At 54.1% G+C, this 18,440-nt stretch overlaps 1 protein-coding gene across 1 annotated transcript in view; it reads right to left on the bottom strand.

The window, feature by feature from the left end:
- RAMP1 (receptor activity modifying protein 1) overlaps positions 1-18,440 on the bottom strand; it is a 42,933-nt gene that overhangs the window by 10,085 nt on the left and 14,408 nt on the right. Inside the window, exon 2 of the mRNA XM_059392729.1 lies at positions 16,560-16,698. Within this exon, the coding sequence (XP_059248712.1) occupies positions 16,560-16,698 (139 nt within the window). The remainder of the gene's footprint in view (positions 1-16,559; positions 16,699-18,440) is intronic.

Here is an 18,440-nt window from a genome sequence, read left to right as displayed (position 1 = left end):
CCCTCTCCCACGTTCTGCTTTCTGCCTGCTTCTTAAGACGCACGTACGCACGACCTGCTCCATGACCCCATCCCGTGAAGAAAGGATTTCACGGTTCCTTTCCTGCAGAGGACTGGCTTCCCCCAACCCAGCTTCCACCGCAGGGTGGCAGAACAGGCCTGTGGCTCTCCTCCTGAAGCCCCCCGAGCCCCCTGCCCGTGTTCTTCTATTTCCTCTCAAGACAGGACTCAGGCCTGATGCTTTTGGTATGCGTGCCCTGGCTGAGTGCCCTGGCCCCGTGGCGCCCCTCTCCCGCATCCCCCATACTATCCCCTGCAACCAATTGCAGCTGCCTGTCTGCTATCTGCCTCCCCACCGGACTGGGACGCTGGGAGATGGGGTGGCTCCTCTCAGGTCCCCGTGGAATCCTGGTCCCTGGGTGGGGGCACAGTAGGGCTCAGCGCACAAGGCTGATATGCTTATGACGCTGGGCCCCCCCAAAGGAACCACCTGGAGCCCTTGGTCCCCAAACCTAGGCCAGGAGGGAGAGGTGGTAGAGGGCACTGTCCCTTCCCACCTGGGCTGTCCTGGAGCTCCTTGCCTGGATACAGGGCCCGTAGGCAGGCCCAAGGCCCCTAGACCCATGTCTCAGAAGCACAGACCCGCAGTCCCTACACACAGAACTGTGTGTTCCTGTGCCAGCCCCAGAGCCCACCCTTGGGCCTGGAACCCGGAGCACACTTCAGGGGAGCAACAGGGGACTCCCTGGGAACATTTTTCAGCTCTGCAACCAGGCTGGTTGGCACCACCTGGAAGCAGTGGGTTGCGGATCACATGGGAGCCGTGCGGTGCATGGGGCCCTGTGTGGAATGGGGAAGAGCGCCCCCTCCTCCAGGCAGGCCATGTGGCTTCAGCCTCCACCTTGGCTAGCCGCCCTGTGAAGGATCCAACCCGCCAAGCTGCAGTGTGTCCTTGGACAAGAGACTCGGTGTCTCTGGGCTGTGGTTTCTCCATCTGAGAAGACCATCACAGGGCTGAGCTGAAGACCAGGAAGCCAATGTACCCAGAGGCCCTCACACCCCCCAACCCATGGGGGAAGCTCCAGTCAAGGTGACCGCTGTCTGTTGAGGGGACCCCAGTGTTTTCTGTGTTTCTGGAAGGTTTAATCAGAGTTTGGTGGACAATACAGCTTTGCTGTCATACCAGACAGCTCTAGGCCCAGCCCTGGTTTCCTGAGCTTGGCCCCCATCAGGCCAGAGTATGGCTTGAGCACTCTCCTCTCAGGGTCTGCAAATAGAGCAGCAGCCTGCAAACACTGGTGGGTCGGACAGGTGGGCCTAAAGGGACTGGGGCACCACAGGGTACTGTGCTGGGAGATCAGGCTGTGGGGACCCGAGGCCACAGAGACACAGAAGGTGGTAGAGCAGCTCTCCAGCCGCCCTGCTGGGGTTGGGCTGTGGGTTCCTGCTGGGAGCACGTGCTGCCTGGCCCTGGGGTCAGGCCAAGCCCAGTCTTTGTCCCCTGGGCGAGGGACACCCTGAAACTAAGGAGGTCACAGGGAGCTGTGGGCATACAGAATGGGGACCCACTTAGGTTGGGGTGTCAACCACACACCTCCCCGCAGCTGAGGGCAACAGTCCCCACCCAGGACTGCAGATGCCCTGGCTCTCTGCCCTCCACAGGCTAGGAGATCCTAGGACACATTCCCACAGAATATGGGAAGTTACTCCTTGAACCAGCGTTCTGAGCCTCTTCTTACAAAGTGGGCTGCGGGGGTGGCCTGTGTGGGTGACCCTGGGTGGCAGTGAAGGGGGCGCCCAGGGGTCTAACCCATGTCTGCTTGGCTCCTCCATGCATGTAGCTTCCTCCCCTGCTTGGCCTCAGAAGCCCCTTTTGGGGAGGAGGCGCCCAGCTGGGGCCCGGCCTCATTTGTCTCCCTCCGCAACTCCTGCCCCGTGGCTCTGCGCCAGACAGCTTCTGGAGCCTCTGCTCACACTGGGAGGAAGCAGAGGTTTCTAAATCCATTCTTGGCCCTGTGCACAGTCTGTGCTGGCAGCAGACACAGCGCCCAGGATGCTGCCCAACCGGGCTCCCCACAGAGAGGGCCTGCTGGGCGGGCGAGGGCACAATGCCTTTTCTGAGAACAGGCTGGGGCAGGTACCAGGCTCCTGGGGTCTGGAGCTCAGGGCGATGAAACTGCACTTGTAAAATCCAGCAGGCATCTGAGAAGCTAGGGAACTGTGGCTGATCACCAAGCTGTGCCTGCTGTCACCCAGGCGTCGGTGTGAGCCCCCTCCCACCCTTGTCCTTGCTGGGACTCCTGTGGAAATCCGGGACCCCCGTGCAGACACCAGGTCTAGGAAGGTGAAGCCACCACTCCCACCCTTGCTGGGATGTGGGTGTGCATGAGTCTGTGTCCCAGGATTAGGTGGACAGTGGGGCGCTATGTTTGGACACTGACACCCCAGGACATTATCCTTGTGAAGCTACGCAGCTCATGGGAGGGAAGGGCTTTTCCCTGGAGCTCATCCTTGTCCCACTGCTCTCTGTCCCACTGCCCGTCCCGCCCTGGAGCCCCTTTGTCTCTGTGATGCCACTTTCAGCTGGGACCCCACTCCGCCCACCCCCGCAGGGACACCTGTTCTGCCCTCCCGCCATGTCCCACCACTTGTGGCCTACTCGTCCAAGTGGCCCCTGCCACCTGTGCCCTCACTGTCCCAGTCTTACTGTGTTCAGAGTTTGGGGCAACACCAAATACAGGGGGAAGGGCAGGGCCATGGAACATTCCACACCACGGTATCCAGCCTGGCGGTGAGACTGAGCGCTGAGCTGTTGTGCTTTCAGCTGTCAGGGGGACGTAGCAGCTCCCAGCTAACAGCAAGTTGGGGAAACCCGCTCTGAGCTGGACACTCCCTGCACACATGGCACCTGGCCACTGGGGACCCCATAGCTGTTGGGGAGCCTCCATCTCTGGCCTGGAATTCCTGTGAGGCCAGGCACCAACTGTCTCCCCAGAACTGGCCTGGAGGGAGTGTGCCTGAGGGAAGGAAGGAACAATCCTCTCCCTCCTGACTCTGCTGAGACCTGCCAGCACCGAGACCCTCACCTGTGGACCCTCTATCTACTCCTGGGGCTCACCCTGAGGGAGAAAGAGGGGCTTCCCAGCAGCCACCGTGTGGCAGGTGCTGAAGCCTAAACCCGTGGGGGGTGCAGCCCCAGGAGGGGATGAAGGTCCTGCCCCTGGGTCCCCACCAACCACAGCATGGACCCACCACTTTGGGGTCCACAGCAGAGGCTAGCACTTAAATATCTGGTTCTGAACTCCTTCATGGTACCCGAGTGCCCTCACCTAACTTTTTAAGGAGGAACCACAACTGGGACTGGGTAAGAGCAGCCACCAGTGGCCCCTGGCCTGCCAACGCTCTGTCCCACCTCCTGGTGAGTGTGTGCTCTTCCAAGCCAGGAGGCTGAGGCTGCCCACAGTGAGACAGAAGCTTCCAGCCATCTGCCATGCTTCTCTGTGATTAGGAATCAGCCTGGGACAAGTGTGCACCTGGAGCAGCCCCAGCAGCCCAGGAGGACAAGAACACAGAGACATCAAGGTCACAAGGACCTGCAGGCCTACCTAGCTTTCTGGAGGGGGTCCTGAAGCCTCCCGGTGGTACCAGGACAAGCTGGTCCTGGTCCAAGGAGGGGAGTCAGGCGTTGGTCTGAGGATCAGTCCAGGGCCCGAGGGTCTATGTTGGACGCTGCCCAAAGGCTCCCCGAAGGCAGTCCCTAAACAGTCATGGGGCTCAGGGCCTGCCTCCTGCCTACCCCATGCCTTCACAGTCCCTTTCCAGTCCTTGCCTCTAGCAACTTGCAAGCAACCCCTCTCCCCCAACCCTGGAAAGCAGAGGTCGTGCTTACAAGATAAGAAACCATCTCTTTGCCTTCTCTGATGACATGATAAAAACCCAGAGACAATGGAACGCCCGCTATACCAACTTCAGAAAACGGGGCTGTTCATCACACTGTATTACCTGCCAAGCTGTCACTCCTGGAGAAAGGCAGCTTTTAAAGCGCCCTAGAAAATTTTTGCTTTTGAGAACGTATTAATCATACAGTTTATTCCTAGGATTTACTTCGAATAATTGCCAGAATCTAAAAGGCACATGTGAAAGGGAACGATGAGTTAAAAATAGTAAGACATGCTTGAGTTAACAGCCTATTTGCAAAGATGAGTAGCCACGAGCCGGATCAGACCAAGGGTTATTACTGACAAAAGTCAGAACCATGCAAGGTGAAAAATAAAAACAAAATAGAGAAGAGAAAGACAAAGAAAATACTAGAACATTAACCCAAATCAATGAGGAGAGAGAGAGACAAAGCAAAAGTCCAGGAATCCAAAAACCCAGAGACTCTGGGGAGGCGGGGGAGTCTTCCACGGTTCGGTGGCTGGGGGGAAAGGCCAGGGTATGCGGTCTGACCCTGTAAGAAAACGAACACAGGAATCAGAGCATCTGTGTTTCACATTTCACAGCTGGTTGAGTGAAAAGAAGTTTTCCAACAGTCAGCCTCATCAGAAAGATAAAAGAAAAGACATCACGTTTCAACAATGGGAAGAAAAAAATAAATCAGCGTAACATAAAAAATCAAGACAAAAAAAGGAGCACCTGAAAGCTGAACAGAAAGGACAAATACAAGGTCATTTCTCAGTTATGAGGCTCACGGCTCTCCCTGCGGAAGCACAAAAATCCAGCAATATGCCGTTCGCAAGACACACCAGAAGAGGAAGAGGAGGTGTGAGTAAGCTTCAAGGGGCTGCAGAGTGGGGTTTCAGGGCTAATACCAGGCCGAGATTAACACAGGCAAAAACCATCCCACGTGGCAAGAGTCGTAAACTTACGTCACGGTCGATGTCAGCAGCATAATCGTGCAGCATCTACATGCTATAGTAACAGAGCAGGATCTATGCATGCACACCTGCCGGGAGAACGATGCAGAAAAACCATGCCAGTTTGGCCAGGACTGAAGAATCCACTGCTCATTATCAAACACACAGAAAGTTCAGGAACACGGGAAGGAGCTGAGTAGCACAACAGTGTGGAGTCCGTTGCTGTTTCAGTGGGAATGAAACGAGCAGAATATGGTTCATTTTCAAGGACTGCCGGTGTGTATACAGAAGGTCGTCATGTGCAGGATCTCAAGGAAAATCTCAACAAAAATATGGAAGCAGAAACTATTTGCTCTCTGTTCTCTTATTCTGTCAAGAGAAGAAGAGAGTAAGAACCAAACAGAAATACAACATTTGAGAATGAAAATGTACTTGTCTACGGAAAACACTGTCCGGTACGATGAAAACACAGACATCTCAAAACCAGCAGAAAGTGGTAAAGAAGGTCCAGAAGGAGAAACCACATGGCCTCATTAGGTTCAAAGAAGGTGAGAAAAAAATGATGATGCAATAAGCATCAAAATTCTATCTCATGAAAGAAGCAAAAAAAAATTTTGGGGTGGGGGGGAAGCGAAAAAGAGGGAAAAGCTAATGATGAAAGTTAAAGCCAAAAAATTTTAAAAGACACTGCTATCTAAAATCTAGCCCATTTTCTAAAGACCTTTAAGAATGGGCACAATGGGGTGCCTGGGCGGCTCAGTGGGTTAAACCGCTGCCTTCGGCTCGGGTCATGATCTCAGCATCCTGGGATCGAGTCCCGCATCGGGCTCTCTGCTCAGCAGGGAGCCTGCTTCCCCCCCCCCCCCCCGCCTCCCTCTCTGTCTATTTGTGATTTCTCTCTGTCAAATAAATAAATAAAATCTTTTAAAAAAAAAAAAGTATGGGCACAATGAATAAAAAAATGGGCCTTGTCATCTGCCTCTGCTGACCCAGGTGGCCTCTATACAGAGAACACAAAGGGCGGGAAAAACACAAAGATTAGACAAAATTTTGAATACAGAAGATCTGAAACATTTAAGGGGATGATATGTGTCATTATGTTTCAGGGAGGAATGTGAAGAATACTGACCCAATAAACACTGATGAAATAACAAGCATGAAACAAAAAACAGCCCAAATCGAGCAACAGTGAAACTAGAAAAAGAAATCCTCCCCACCCTGCAATGCGGATCTGATGGTTTTAGTGATGAATTCATTCACATTTGCAAGGGATGAATAATTATCACGTCAGATAAATTATTTCCCCCTCTTGACCCCAATAGTCAGCTGAGCACATATATTCCATGAGGCAACTATGACCCTAATCCTAGAACTTCCGGGAAACTTGTATGGAGGGAAATGAGGAGATGGTAAAGAAGTGAATATTTTTTTTTTAAGATTTTATTTATTTATTTGACAGACAGAGATCACAAGTAGGCAGAGAGGCAGGCAGAGAGAGAGAGAGAGAGAGAGAGAGAGAGGGAAGCAGGCTTCCTGCGGAGCAGAGAGCCCGATGCGGGGCTCGATCCCAGGACCCTGAGATCATGACCAGAGCTGAAGGCAGCGGCTTAACCCACTGAGCCACCCAGGCGCCCCAAGAAGTGAATACTTTTATACTCATTTCCCTGGGGAGGAAACGGAGGCCTATGGAGGGTAGGCAGGGACGGAATCAGCGGGGTTCCTGAACGGCAGGTTCCATTTGAGTTCTGTGCTCAGTCCACTGTGCGAGTTCTGTACTAACTGCTGAGACAACATCTGAAGGTAACAGCCAATGAGGCCAAGTAGGCCTGCCGCCATTCTTCAGGACTCGGGGGCCAAAGACGCTCGCTGTGGGAAGATCCCTGCTAGCAGAAGGCTCTTCTCTAGTGGACTGCTTGGTGATGTCCATCTCAATTAGAATCTCAGTATGACCTCTGATGGAACTTGGCAGAATGGGTTTTTTTTTTCCCCCAAGATTATATTTATTTATTTGACAGACAGAGATCACAAGTAGGCAGAGAGGCAGGCAGAGAGAGAGGAGGGGGGAAGCAGACCCCCCACTGAGCAGAGAGCCCGATGTGGGGCTCGATCCCAGGACCTTGGGATCATGACCTGAGCTGAAGGCAGAGGCTTTAACCCACTGAGCCACCCAGGTTCCCCTGCAGAATGGTTTTTCACTCTTTTGGAAAACAGGCAGAACATATATCAAAGAAAACAAAACGTAATGTGAAATGCAAGGAGAACGCACACACTAAAAGCAAATGAGATCGTCTAAACTGTAGAAAATATTACAGAGCACGGTGATGAGAAGTGAGGGTATGGCCCCAAGCCATAAATAAAAATCAACTGATGTGATCTTAATCCACACACAAATGTCTTATGTTTTAAGCTAAGCATTACCAAACAGAAGTAAGAAATACTATTTAACAAATGATGTTAGCATCATCGAAGTAGGAAGGAAATAAATTTTAATTCAGGTCTTAATGTAAACTACTCACTGTGTTAGGAAGGAGAAATGTTATTTCAAAACACGTGACAACTAAATAGAAATAGAACATAACATTGTGGCCATAGGACTCCCTCCAAATTTCGACAACTGGATTTCCAGAACAGATAGGACAGTGGCCAAGTCACAGACCTCTGAGGAGTGAGTCAGGGCACACGCGTAAGAGGAATAATTAATATATCACACACGGGACACAAACAGCACCGCAGTAAACACAAGGGACATGTGAAGAGAAAACGTTTAGAACAAAACAACAACTAGCTAACAGGAGTCTGTAAAATAAGGTTAATAAAAGTCCCAGGGACTCAGAAGATAAAGTAGCTAAAGTCATGCTCAAATACTTTGAGCTTGAGAAGAAACAAACTGCAGAGAACTTCAGAAGAACAGTTCTCCTTCCCGGCAGCCGAAGGCAGGCACAGCAGATGAGAGGCGGCTCATTTGAAACCTGCAAAACCAGGATCTCTACAAACTCAATTCTCAGGGACATGTGAGGAAATAAATAGTTTCGTGTGTTGCTGGTAATAAAAATTCGTAGAATTCTTTAAAAGGGCAGCTGGGAGGGCAGCTCTTTCTGTCCACGAGTCCCATGCTTTAATAAAACCACCTCTTTGCACCAAAAGAAATGAAATGAAATGAAATAAATAAAATAAAATGGCAACTGGGCCAAACTTATCAAGAACCACAGAATGGGGGCTCCTGGGTGGCTCAGTCCACTAAGCATCTGCCTCCGGCTCAGGTCATGATCCCAGGGTCCTGGGATTGAGTCCCACATCAGGTTCCTTGCTTAGTGGGGAGCCTGCTTCTCCCTCTGCCTCTGCTGCTCCCCCTGCTTGTGCTCCCTCTCTCTCAAATAAATAAATAGAATCTTTTTAAAAACCTACAGAATGTTCATGGCACAGGCTGTAGTAAGTCCATTTGCAAGGATTCTTAAAGAAATTAGTCAAAAAAAGAAGTAAGGCTGTATGTAGAGAAGCTCTCAGAGCTGCATCATTTACAACGCAAAAACCTGGAAATGGCCCAGCATAACAGGATTGCGAAAATCCGAATGTTAACTCAGCCTTCCTGCTACGGAGTTAGGCTGCGTCCAGCTGGCCCCGGGCAGCAAAGGTAAACCCCCCTCTTACTACTCGGAAGGAGTGTATTTTTAAGAAAATGGGTTCTCTGGTTTTTGTTTCTGTTTTTTTGGCTGAGAGAAATGGGAATGCAGACCTAAAAGGCACCTGAATGTGTCCCACAGGGCACCCTGTAAGACAGCGTCCAGGGCTGAAGTCCTGTGAGCCACTGGGGGAGAAAGCTGTCTTCATAATAAGCGCGGGGAAGGTGGTCGCCACCCTATGCCACAACTCCCCGGGGCCCTGACAGTCGATGGAATGTCACTGGGTCCAACCGTGCTCAAAAGATGGCCATCAACAGAATGATGGATCGACAGAGGGGTCCTGGGAGACCCTGGGGGCAGGACCAGGGCTGGGCTGAAGGTTATCAGTGGTGGGAGGGGGCAGCTGCTGCAAACCGCCCCCCCCCCCCCGTCACACCTACTAGTCCTCCCCACTTCGTGCTCCCTGCTCCTCCCAGGTGCGCACAGCCCTGGGGGGGGGGCTGCCCTAGAGCAGGCTCAGGGGAGATCTTTGTGAGCCAGCCTGCACCCCTCCCTGACAGCAAACTCCTGTGCTCACAACCTGGAAGTCTCTGAGGCCTTCCTGAGTGGGGGGGCGCGGAGTGCGGGGAGTCACACAGCAGCATCTCCAAGGCGGGAGCAGAAGGCACATTGCCACAAGTCCCCATCACTAGGATCTGCCCCACCTGCCTGCTCCTGTGACCCCAGCCAGGATCTGCTCAGTGTTGCTCCATGGCTGACCTCCCACACTGTGACTTCATCCCCAGACCAAGGAGGTGGGGAAGAGGGCAGTGCATCCCGTAATGGAAACAGATGTCAAAGCAGGCTTGGTGCTACAGTGCTACGTGGTCACCGCCGTGTCTGGGAAGCATCCGTGCCCGCTGTTGCCACCAGTGGACAGGAAGGGGGGTCAAGGATGAGGTGGTGGCCCAGGGACATGGAGGAATGAGGGCCGGTGGTCCTCCTCCATGGCTCCCAGCGTCCCCCCGCCACATGGGACTGCTCGGCTTCTGGCCTCTGTAGACACACGTTTTGGGAGCTTTCTCAAGGAGGGAGTGGGGTTCTTCCTCCCCACTCCCTGAAAGCTTCCAGTCCAGCAGGTAGCCATCCATAGACCCTCTGTGATCATCTGAGAACCACACCCCCAACCCCCCGCCGGAGCAGGCACACAGATGAGGCAACCGCAGCCCGACATGCTACTGCTGCCCCTGAGGGCTTCCCACCCCCAACATGCAGACAGCAGCTCTGCCTGCTGGGGCACAGCCAGAGGGCTACCTTGTGGGGGAGCAAAGACGCAGTGGGGGCAGGGTGGGGCCAGGAGCCACCTTCGGAGGCTCTCCCCAAGGGGGTCCTTAGACTCTTTCCCACATCTGTCTGCCCAGGGCTGACGCTAGGTGCACGCTGGGGGAAAGTGGATTTCCGGAACCTTCTGGCCCCCCGCCCCCCGCTTGCCTGTGAACACAGATCTGGGTGCACAAAGCCTGAGAAGACAGCCTTCCTCAGCCTGCCCTGCTCCCCCATGGTTGGTCACATTGCCCCAGCCTCCATCTGCTACCACAGGTCAGCTGTGGCGGAGCTCCTGACACAGGGTGGATGGGCCTAACCGGCCGTGACCTTGCCGCCTGCATGGATACCCCACTCACGACAGCGCCCCCCCCTTGCTGCTGTGGGGTCCTGGTGGTGCGTGTGGTACACTTCTCCTCAAGATGCCACCTCGGTGCTGACTTTCTAGAAGCTGGATTCGAGAGGGTGGAGGAAAAGGGCCCCCCTTTTCTCTGCCTGCCCACCGAACTCTGATTCCCACAATGCCTCTCTGTCACAGCTTCGGCCTAACAAACTCCAAAGGTGGCTGCTGGGAGCTCTGGGTCCAGCTCAGGGGTCCTTCCTCTCTGCGGACCCCAGCAATGGAAGAACACCCACCCTCCATGGCTGCACACCTGGAGCACTGGAGGGGGAGCCTAGACGTGTGGAGAGCTGGGGAGGACCACCGCAGACACCCTCACCCAAGGGCACCCACCCTGGCGCTGGTAGGCGGTGTCCACACCTTTTCCCACGGGGCTGGAGCCCCACAATGAGGCCCTGGGGCTGGGGCGCAGGAGGAAATGGCCTCAGCAGAAGGAGTCTGGCTCCAAAGGCAGGCTGGGTCACTTTCCTGGGACAGCCCCTCTCCTCCCTGAAGGCCTCCAGAGGTCAGGATCCCTGTGCGCCTGGGCTCTGCAGACACTAGAAGGACTCCCCCCAAGCCAGGTGGGCAGAGGGGCAGGGGGTGGACACCTGTGCTAGGGCCTGCCAACGAGCAGGGGGGCCGAGCCTTCGTGAGCATGGCGCAGGTTCCGGAGGCGGAGGCCTTACAGACCCACCATGGCGCTGAAGCCAGCCCTGGAGCCAGCCACGCTCGCAGCCTGCTGGGACGTCCCCATGGGGACAGGCGTCCCATTCCAGGTGGCCCGCAGGCTCCAGAGAATGGCGTGGAGCACCCTGGATGTGTTCCAACCCGAGGTCTCGGCCACATAGCCGGGTGCAGCCAGAGTCCCTGGAGGACACAGCCACTGCCCTGGGGAAACCTCTGCACCTGGAGAAAGATGCCTCCCTTTCAGTTCCTGTTGGGATTCTTAAGAAGAGCAGCTGCTCCGGCCTGCTGCCCCGCCAGAACTCCCTGACTTGACTCTGAAGGGAGACACAGAAGAAGGAAGGCTCCTTGTGCAGCAAAGAGTAGATCCCGAGGGGGGCCAAGGTGCCCTGTTCTGGTCTGCAGTCCCTGGGGAACGGGAGCTTGGGGTCTATGCTCCTGGATGAGGACACAGCACGGCAGCCTGTCCCCTAGAGCCCCGCTCTCTGTCCTTCCCTTGACACACCAGGCTGCCCCCCACTCCCCAGGGTGGGAGAGCCCTCCTCGGAATGGTGCTCTTTGGTCCGGGCTGGAGGGCTCTCCACACCCTGCACAGGGTCCGCACACGGTAAGGGACTGCAGGGAGGCAGACCAGGCCGCCTGCTCTGGGATACCGTGTTAGGGAGCTGCCGGGCACTGAGCCGGACCCGGTCAGCAGTGACAAACCTAGAAGTTTCCAGACAGAGACAGGAGGGGTGCCTTGACCGGTGTGAAGGTGAAGTTGGGTTCTCTGGCGGCTGGTCATGGAAGGTGGTGACCCACTCCCTGGGGACCCCTCTGACATCTTCCCCTGTCCAAGGTGACACCTGGGAGCCAGTGACGGGAAGGGAAGGCAGCAGCAGCAGCAGCACCTCCTGAAGCCCCCCAGCACTTTCCATGTTGGGGAGGAGATCCATATGCAGGTAAATCAAACTGCTTGAGTTCCTCACATTCGAGATTCTCCTCCTTATCTGTTCTGCTCTTTCTCTCCCTCCCCAAAACCCGCAGGAACATCTCTGGAGATGAGAATTTCTGATGACACATTTTCCCATGTTCTCTGTAGCTCCCTCAATTAGATTATACTCCCAGTTAATACATTAAATGACCTTTTATTTCCACTAGCATGCCAGGCCTGCTGTTTAACAAGCTAACCCCTGGGGAATCATGGGCTGGGCTTGGATCCTGGGGGGTGGGGTGGGGGAGGGGGCAGGGCAGTCTGTCCTGCTGAGCACATTTGCCCTGAGGAGACCTGGGACCAGGACAGGTCAGAAATCTGGGGAATCTGAGAAATCCAAGGCATCCCTAGACAAGAAAGGACTCAGGAGCAGCCCCCAAGTCACCCTCAGATGAAGAGAAGGGTCAGGGTCCAAGGCCATGGACTGATTGAAATGCAGAACCATGCTGGACAGCTAAGGTCCCAGGATAAGCTCCCTTACAACTCTTGAAATGCAAAAACAAAAAGACCCACAGTCCCAGGGCAGGTCATTGTCCTCTTGCTGGAACACGGCCCAAATGCTCTTGTTAGCCCTCTGCTTTCTCTCCAGATCTCTCTCTCTGAGCAGTGATGCACGCTGCTGCTGAGAAGTACTTTGGAAAGAACCCAATGTTTCCATCCAGTGTCCTAAGGGAAGCAGGGCAAATGAGCCCCCTCTCAGTCTGCCGTGACGCAGGCGGTGGCACTGCGAGCCTGGGAGCCAGAGGGCCAGAGGGCATGAGCAGGCCCCCATGTGCCCCACAGAGGATTTTGTCCCCATCTTCTCCAGAGCATGCATCCTAAGGAAGGCTGGCGGGCTCCCATTTGTCACTTGGAAGGAGGGGAAGTTCCCTCTGCCATGCGGCTGTTTTAAATCCTCTGACTTCAGAGTATGATCCAGAACGTCCCTCGGCCATGTTGAAGCCACCTGCAGGCCCAGCCCAGTTGCTAGGACAGCCATCACCCCGAGCAGCAGGCATGGGGGTCCTCTGGCCTTGAACTCCCTTTGGATTTCTCCACCCGCAGCATTAGCCTGGGGGCTCGATCCCAGGCTCCAGTGAGTTCCCAGGTCTGCTCTCAAGGCACTGCCTGCACCCCAGCAACAGGCCCTGGCTGCACTTGGTTCAGGGAGGGGGTCTGTCCCAGTACCTGCACCCTTTGTCAGACCCCTGCCCTGTCTGCTATCCGCTGGCTCCACTGCCCCTACTGCTCCAGGAGACTCTGGAAAGTCTGCTTTTGGCCCAAGTACCAGGCTTGGTAGCCCACTGCAAGCGGGCCCCACCAGGCCCCCTGGACATTGGCAGAAGCCGAGATGGCCACTGAAGGCCATCAACCACCTCCCTGGGGCGTCTCCACACTCCCCAGAGAATCAGGAGGGGGCCATCTTGTACCCCTGGGGAATGTCATGAGTTGAAACTCTGGACCCAAAGAGACCTTGTGAGCTGTGCCCCTGGGCAGATAAGGCAGGGATTATGACTGTCCTACCACCTTCTGAGGTTGCCGCTTACTTACTTGAGATGACGGAGTCTGAGGGATTGGCACAATGCTGAGCTCACAGTAGGTGCTTAATAAGTGCTAGCTATAATAACGAACTCTTTTCTTGAAATGGTGTGAGTGATAAGTAAGCCTTCAGTAGGCAGTGAAGACTGACTGTCCTGGAGGAGAATTCAGGCTGTAGATGGAGGTAATAGGAGAAGGCTTGAAACACGGAGTGTTGATGAAGGTGTGGGCAAAGCGTGGAGGGAGATGACAGGACAAAGGGCCATCACAACCCGCGGTGGGCAGAGATGGGTTCAGGAATGAACAGGACAACCGGGCAGCTCGTGGGGAAGAAGACAGAGCGTGCTTCCTGGCGTGCCTTCCATCAGAATGAAGCGCAGAGGCACCAGTGTCAGAGATGTGTCCCCCAAACCACACGGACTTGAGAGGAAAGCAGGGGTGGATCCTCTGGAACCCTGGCGTGGGGAGAGGCCATGCAGCTGTGACTCGGATCCGGGGGGATGACACGCTGATGTGCATGGTTACGTGAAAACGTAACCCTTTCTGCCATTCCTGTGGTAGCAGGAATGGCAAAAAGGGAGTCAAAAGACAGTGCTTGAGTTGGGAGAGCACTTCTCAGGCGCGGCAGACAAGGGTCTGAATTCACCTCTATGGGGGCACCCAGCTGGTGTGTTCAGTGGACAGGGCCGTGACTCTTGGTCTCGGGATTGTGAGTTCTAGCCCCATGTAGAGGGTAGAGATTACTTAAAAATAAAATCTTAGGGGGTAAAAAAAAACCTCTTTAAAAAGGATCAGAAACCTGACAGAAAAGGGGGAAAGACACAAACATTCACAGAAAAGAGAACAGAAGAGGAACCTGTCACTGGAGAAACCCAAAACATACCAGGGAGACACTGTTTCTGACTGAGCAGGCAGCAAGGACTCAAGCCTGACAGTGGGGTGTGTGGGCGGGTGGTGGGAAATGGCTCCCTCATGCTGCGGGTGGGGCTGCCCACTCCTGGTCCTCCTGGAGGGCAAGAAGGTGTGCTCAGCATGGCATGCTCCCACCTCACACCTGGGAGCCCTGCACCCAGGGCATCACAGCAGGGACACAGATCCCACAACATGAGCATGACTATGCACATACACAGGTCATTCCCTTCAACATTCCCTGAAATTCGGAAATACTGGGAAAACCAAATCCGTCCTGCTGGGAAAGTGCTTGGAAAATTATGCACAGAGCAACGTTATTCAGCTGCAAAACTGCATGCTGCAGCTCTCTATGCACTGATTAGAATGGGTTTCCAGCATAGACCGGTAGGTGAAAACAAAATGCCAAAGAATATCTGTATAAAGGGATAGTATCCAAAACATACAAAGAACTTATGAAGCTCAATACCCAGAAAACAAATAGCCCAATCAAGAAATGGACAACAGACATGAAAAGACATTTCTCCAAAGACATACACATGGCCAAAAGACCCATGAAAAAATGCTCAATATCACTGGGCATCAGGGAAATATAAATTAAAAGTACACTGAGATACCACCTCACACCCATCAGAATAGCTAAAATTAGCAACTTGGGAAGCCACAGATGTTGGTGAGGATGCGGAGAAAGGGAACCCCCTTACACTGTTACTGGGAATGCAAGGTGGTGCAGCCACTCTGGAAAAGAGTATGGAGTTTCCTCAAAAAGTTGAAAATAGAGCTACCCTATTACCTGGCAATTTATAAAAAAAAAAAAAAAATTTATTTATTTGACAGACAGAGATCACAAGTAGGCAGAGAGGCAGGCAGGGAGAGAGGAAGAAGCAGGCTCTCTGCTCAGCAGGGAGCCTGATGCGGGGCTTGATCCCAGGACCCTGGGATCATGACCTGAGCCGAAGGCAGAGGCTTAACCCACTGACCCACCCTTGCACCACTGACCCAGCAATTGTAATACTAGGTATTTAACCAAAGGGTACAAAAATGCTGATCTGAAGGGGTCCCTGCACCCCAATGTTTATAGCAGAATGTCCACAATAGCCAAATTACGGAAAGAGCCCAGACATCAATCGACAGATGAATGGATAAAGAAGAGGTAGTGTGCATATGCATGCACACACACACACGCACACACACACACTGGAATATTACTCAGCCTTCAAGAAGAATGAAATCTTGCCATTTACAATGACATGGATGGAGCTAGAGAGTATTATGCTGAGTGAAATAAATCAACTGGTGAAAGACAAATACTATATGGTCTCATTCATATGTGGAATTTAAGAAACAAAACAGAATGAGTGTAGAGGAAGGGAAGGAAAAATAAGATAAGAGGAAAACAGAGAGGGAGGGAAACCACAAGAGCCTCTTAACTATAGGAAACAAACTGAGGGTAGCTGGAGAGGAGAGACGCTAGGGTGATGGGGTCACTGGGGGACGGGCATTCAGGAGGGCACGGGATGTGATGAGCACTGGCTGTTATATGCAACTGATGAGTCCCTGACCTCTACCTCTGAAGCTATTAATATGGAATATGTTAACTTAATTGAATTTAAAGATTTAAAAATTTAAAAAGGCTTAAAAATATCTATTGTATAGATTTAAAGATATCTATTGTATAGCACCAGAAATAATCTGTAGTATAAGATAAGGACATAGCATAGCAAAGTTAAAGAATATCTTTATTTATTTATGATGGCCAGGTCTCTGTGTCAGCCTGCCGGCCAGCAATACCACCTATACATGCCTACCCTACAGATTTTGGACTTTCTAGAACCCCAAGCTGTATAAACCAATTCCTTGAAAGAAATACTGATGTGATACCAACAGCCTTCCCCTACACTGACCACGGGGACCAAGGGAACCAGCAGAGACACCCCTCTAAGTGGGGGCATCTGTCACGGAGACTCAGCCCTGTGGGCACTAGACCATCCCCCACCCACCTGCACTGGGATGGGCCACACGCGTCTCACAGGAACATGGCCCACACGGAACCTTCCAGCCACAGAGGCGTGGCTGGACACGGCCCGGCATCCCCCCTGCCCCCAGGCCATCATGGACATAGCCTCCTCTATCCACACTCACTTGCTCCTGGCATCCTCCTTCACCCTAAGACTGTCCCCGCCCGTGGCCATGTTCTGTCACCCCAGACCATGGAGTAGAACCCCTCACGGTGGCCTTGAGTGGACTCCTCACACCAGGCCTAGGGCCCCCACCCCAGCCATGCCCACCCCCAAACAGGGGACACACAAGACTCACCTGATGGTCTTGCCCCAGTCACACCACAGCGTCTTCCCGATGGCGTCCATGTTCACCTGGAACTGGCTGAGGCAGAGCTCCTGGAGGAGAGGGCCGTAGCTGGTGTCCTGGCAGGCTGTGGCCATAAGTAGGGGGTACACTGCAACGAGAGTGTCCAGGGACCATCAGCCGACCCCCACCCACCCTCCCTCCTCTACCTCCCCTGTGCACCCACGAGAGGCCTGGCCCAGAGCCCACTTCCCCCTGATCTGTGGAGAGGAAGCCTGGGGCTCACTGATCCAGCACAACTCAGCCAAAGCCCTGTTTGCTGCCTGCGGGCCAGACGGCGCCTCCCAGAGCTCCGAGTGCACAGGGCCAGGGGATCGCAACTCCCCTCGCAGCCACTGACCGTCAGGCGCAGGAAGCCCAGCAGCCCAGTAGGGTCTGACACTCAGGCACCACTCCATCCTCACTCCAACCCCCGACACAGCCCCCAGCACCCCCCCTTCACACGTGGGGAAACTAAGGACCCCTGGGATTGCAAACAGTCTCCTCCCCCTGGATGCCACCAGGCCTCTGGCCGATTTGGGCCAGAACATGGGGTCCAGGCTCTGGCTCTCAGTCCCAGGGACAGCCCACCTGAGGTCCTTGAGGAGCCCCAGCTCATGACGCTGAGGTCTGGATACTTACTGGCTACAAAGCACACCCACAAACAGATGTGAAACCTGCTCTATCCCCCAACTTGATATATATGAGCTCAAAAAGGTAAGGAAGGCACTGCACAAACCAAAACTCACTCCCTTCCCCCCTAAGCCCACAACTGGCTCAGGTGGCTGCTGGCAGGTGAGGAAGGTTTCCCCCTGGGTCCCCACCCCTAGGCCTCCCTGCTCTTCCTTTTCAGGCTGGACATCAGCCTCCTCTGCCTGTCTACAGGACCAGGTAGGGCCAGGGGCATTGGGGGTCCTTAACAATCCCTCCTCAAGGCCTGGCCCACCTACTGCCCCTCAGGCTATCTTGGCTCTCTGCCCACAGGACCCCTACCCTCATGGCCTTTCCAGATTCCTGGATGAGGCCTGGAGCTGGGAAGCCAGGGCTACCCCAGGAATTCTTGGACTCCACGTCGGGCCTCATGGACATGTGTGGACACCCAGCTGCTCCTTGCAGCTCTTGGGTCTGGGAAGCCCACAAGGCAGTAGGTGGGATGGCCCACCCAAGGGGAGGGTGGAGGCCCTCCAGGCACTCAGACTATGCTGGGAGCTCTGGGGTCTGACTCTGAAACACAGCCTAGAAGGTGGTGTGTATGTGAGTGGGCTTGTCCCACGGCCCCTCAGACTCTTGCCCACCCCCCATGTGACTCCATCTTCCAGGAGCAAAATGCGGAGGAACTGGTACTCCAGCCCCTACAATACATGAGCCTACTCAAAGCTCTCTACATGTACTCAGATCATGCAGGCAGGTCCTACTGTGATCATGAACTTACTAGATGGGGAAACAGAGGCTTTGGGGTGCAGAAGCGGGCCTAAGTTCCCAGCCCAGAAAAGGTATAGGCTTGACTGAATTTGTCTCACCGGCCTTAGGCCCCTCACTCAACCAATTCCCGGTCCCAAGAGGCTGAGGGCTAGACAAGGAGCTGGGCAGTGCAGTGGAGGGCCTGACCTATCTTTTGCTGCAGACCTGGGGAGAGGGCAGACGATGAAGGGGCAGGCTGTGAAGTGCCATTCTAGAATGCAACTCCTGGGGGCTCGATGGCTAGTTACTGGAGGGCAAGTGGGTAGGTGGATGGGTAGATAAGTAGGTGCACAGAAGGGAGGGTGCATGGGTGGGTGGGTGGATGAAAGAATGGAGGGATGGATGACTAGAGGGATGGATGACTGGATGGATGGATGGGTGGATGGATGGATG

Source organism: Mustela nigripes, chromosome 3 (assembly GCF_022355385.1).
Source record: "Mustela nigripes isolate SB6536 chromosome 3, MUSNIG.SB6536, whole genome shotgun sequence".
Lineage (NCBI taxonomy): Eukaryota > Metazoa > Chordata > Mammalia > Carnivora > Mustelidae > Mustela > Mustela nigripes.
This window is presented reverse-complemented; position numbering and strand designations above follow the sequence as displayed.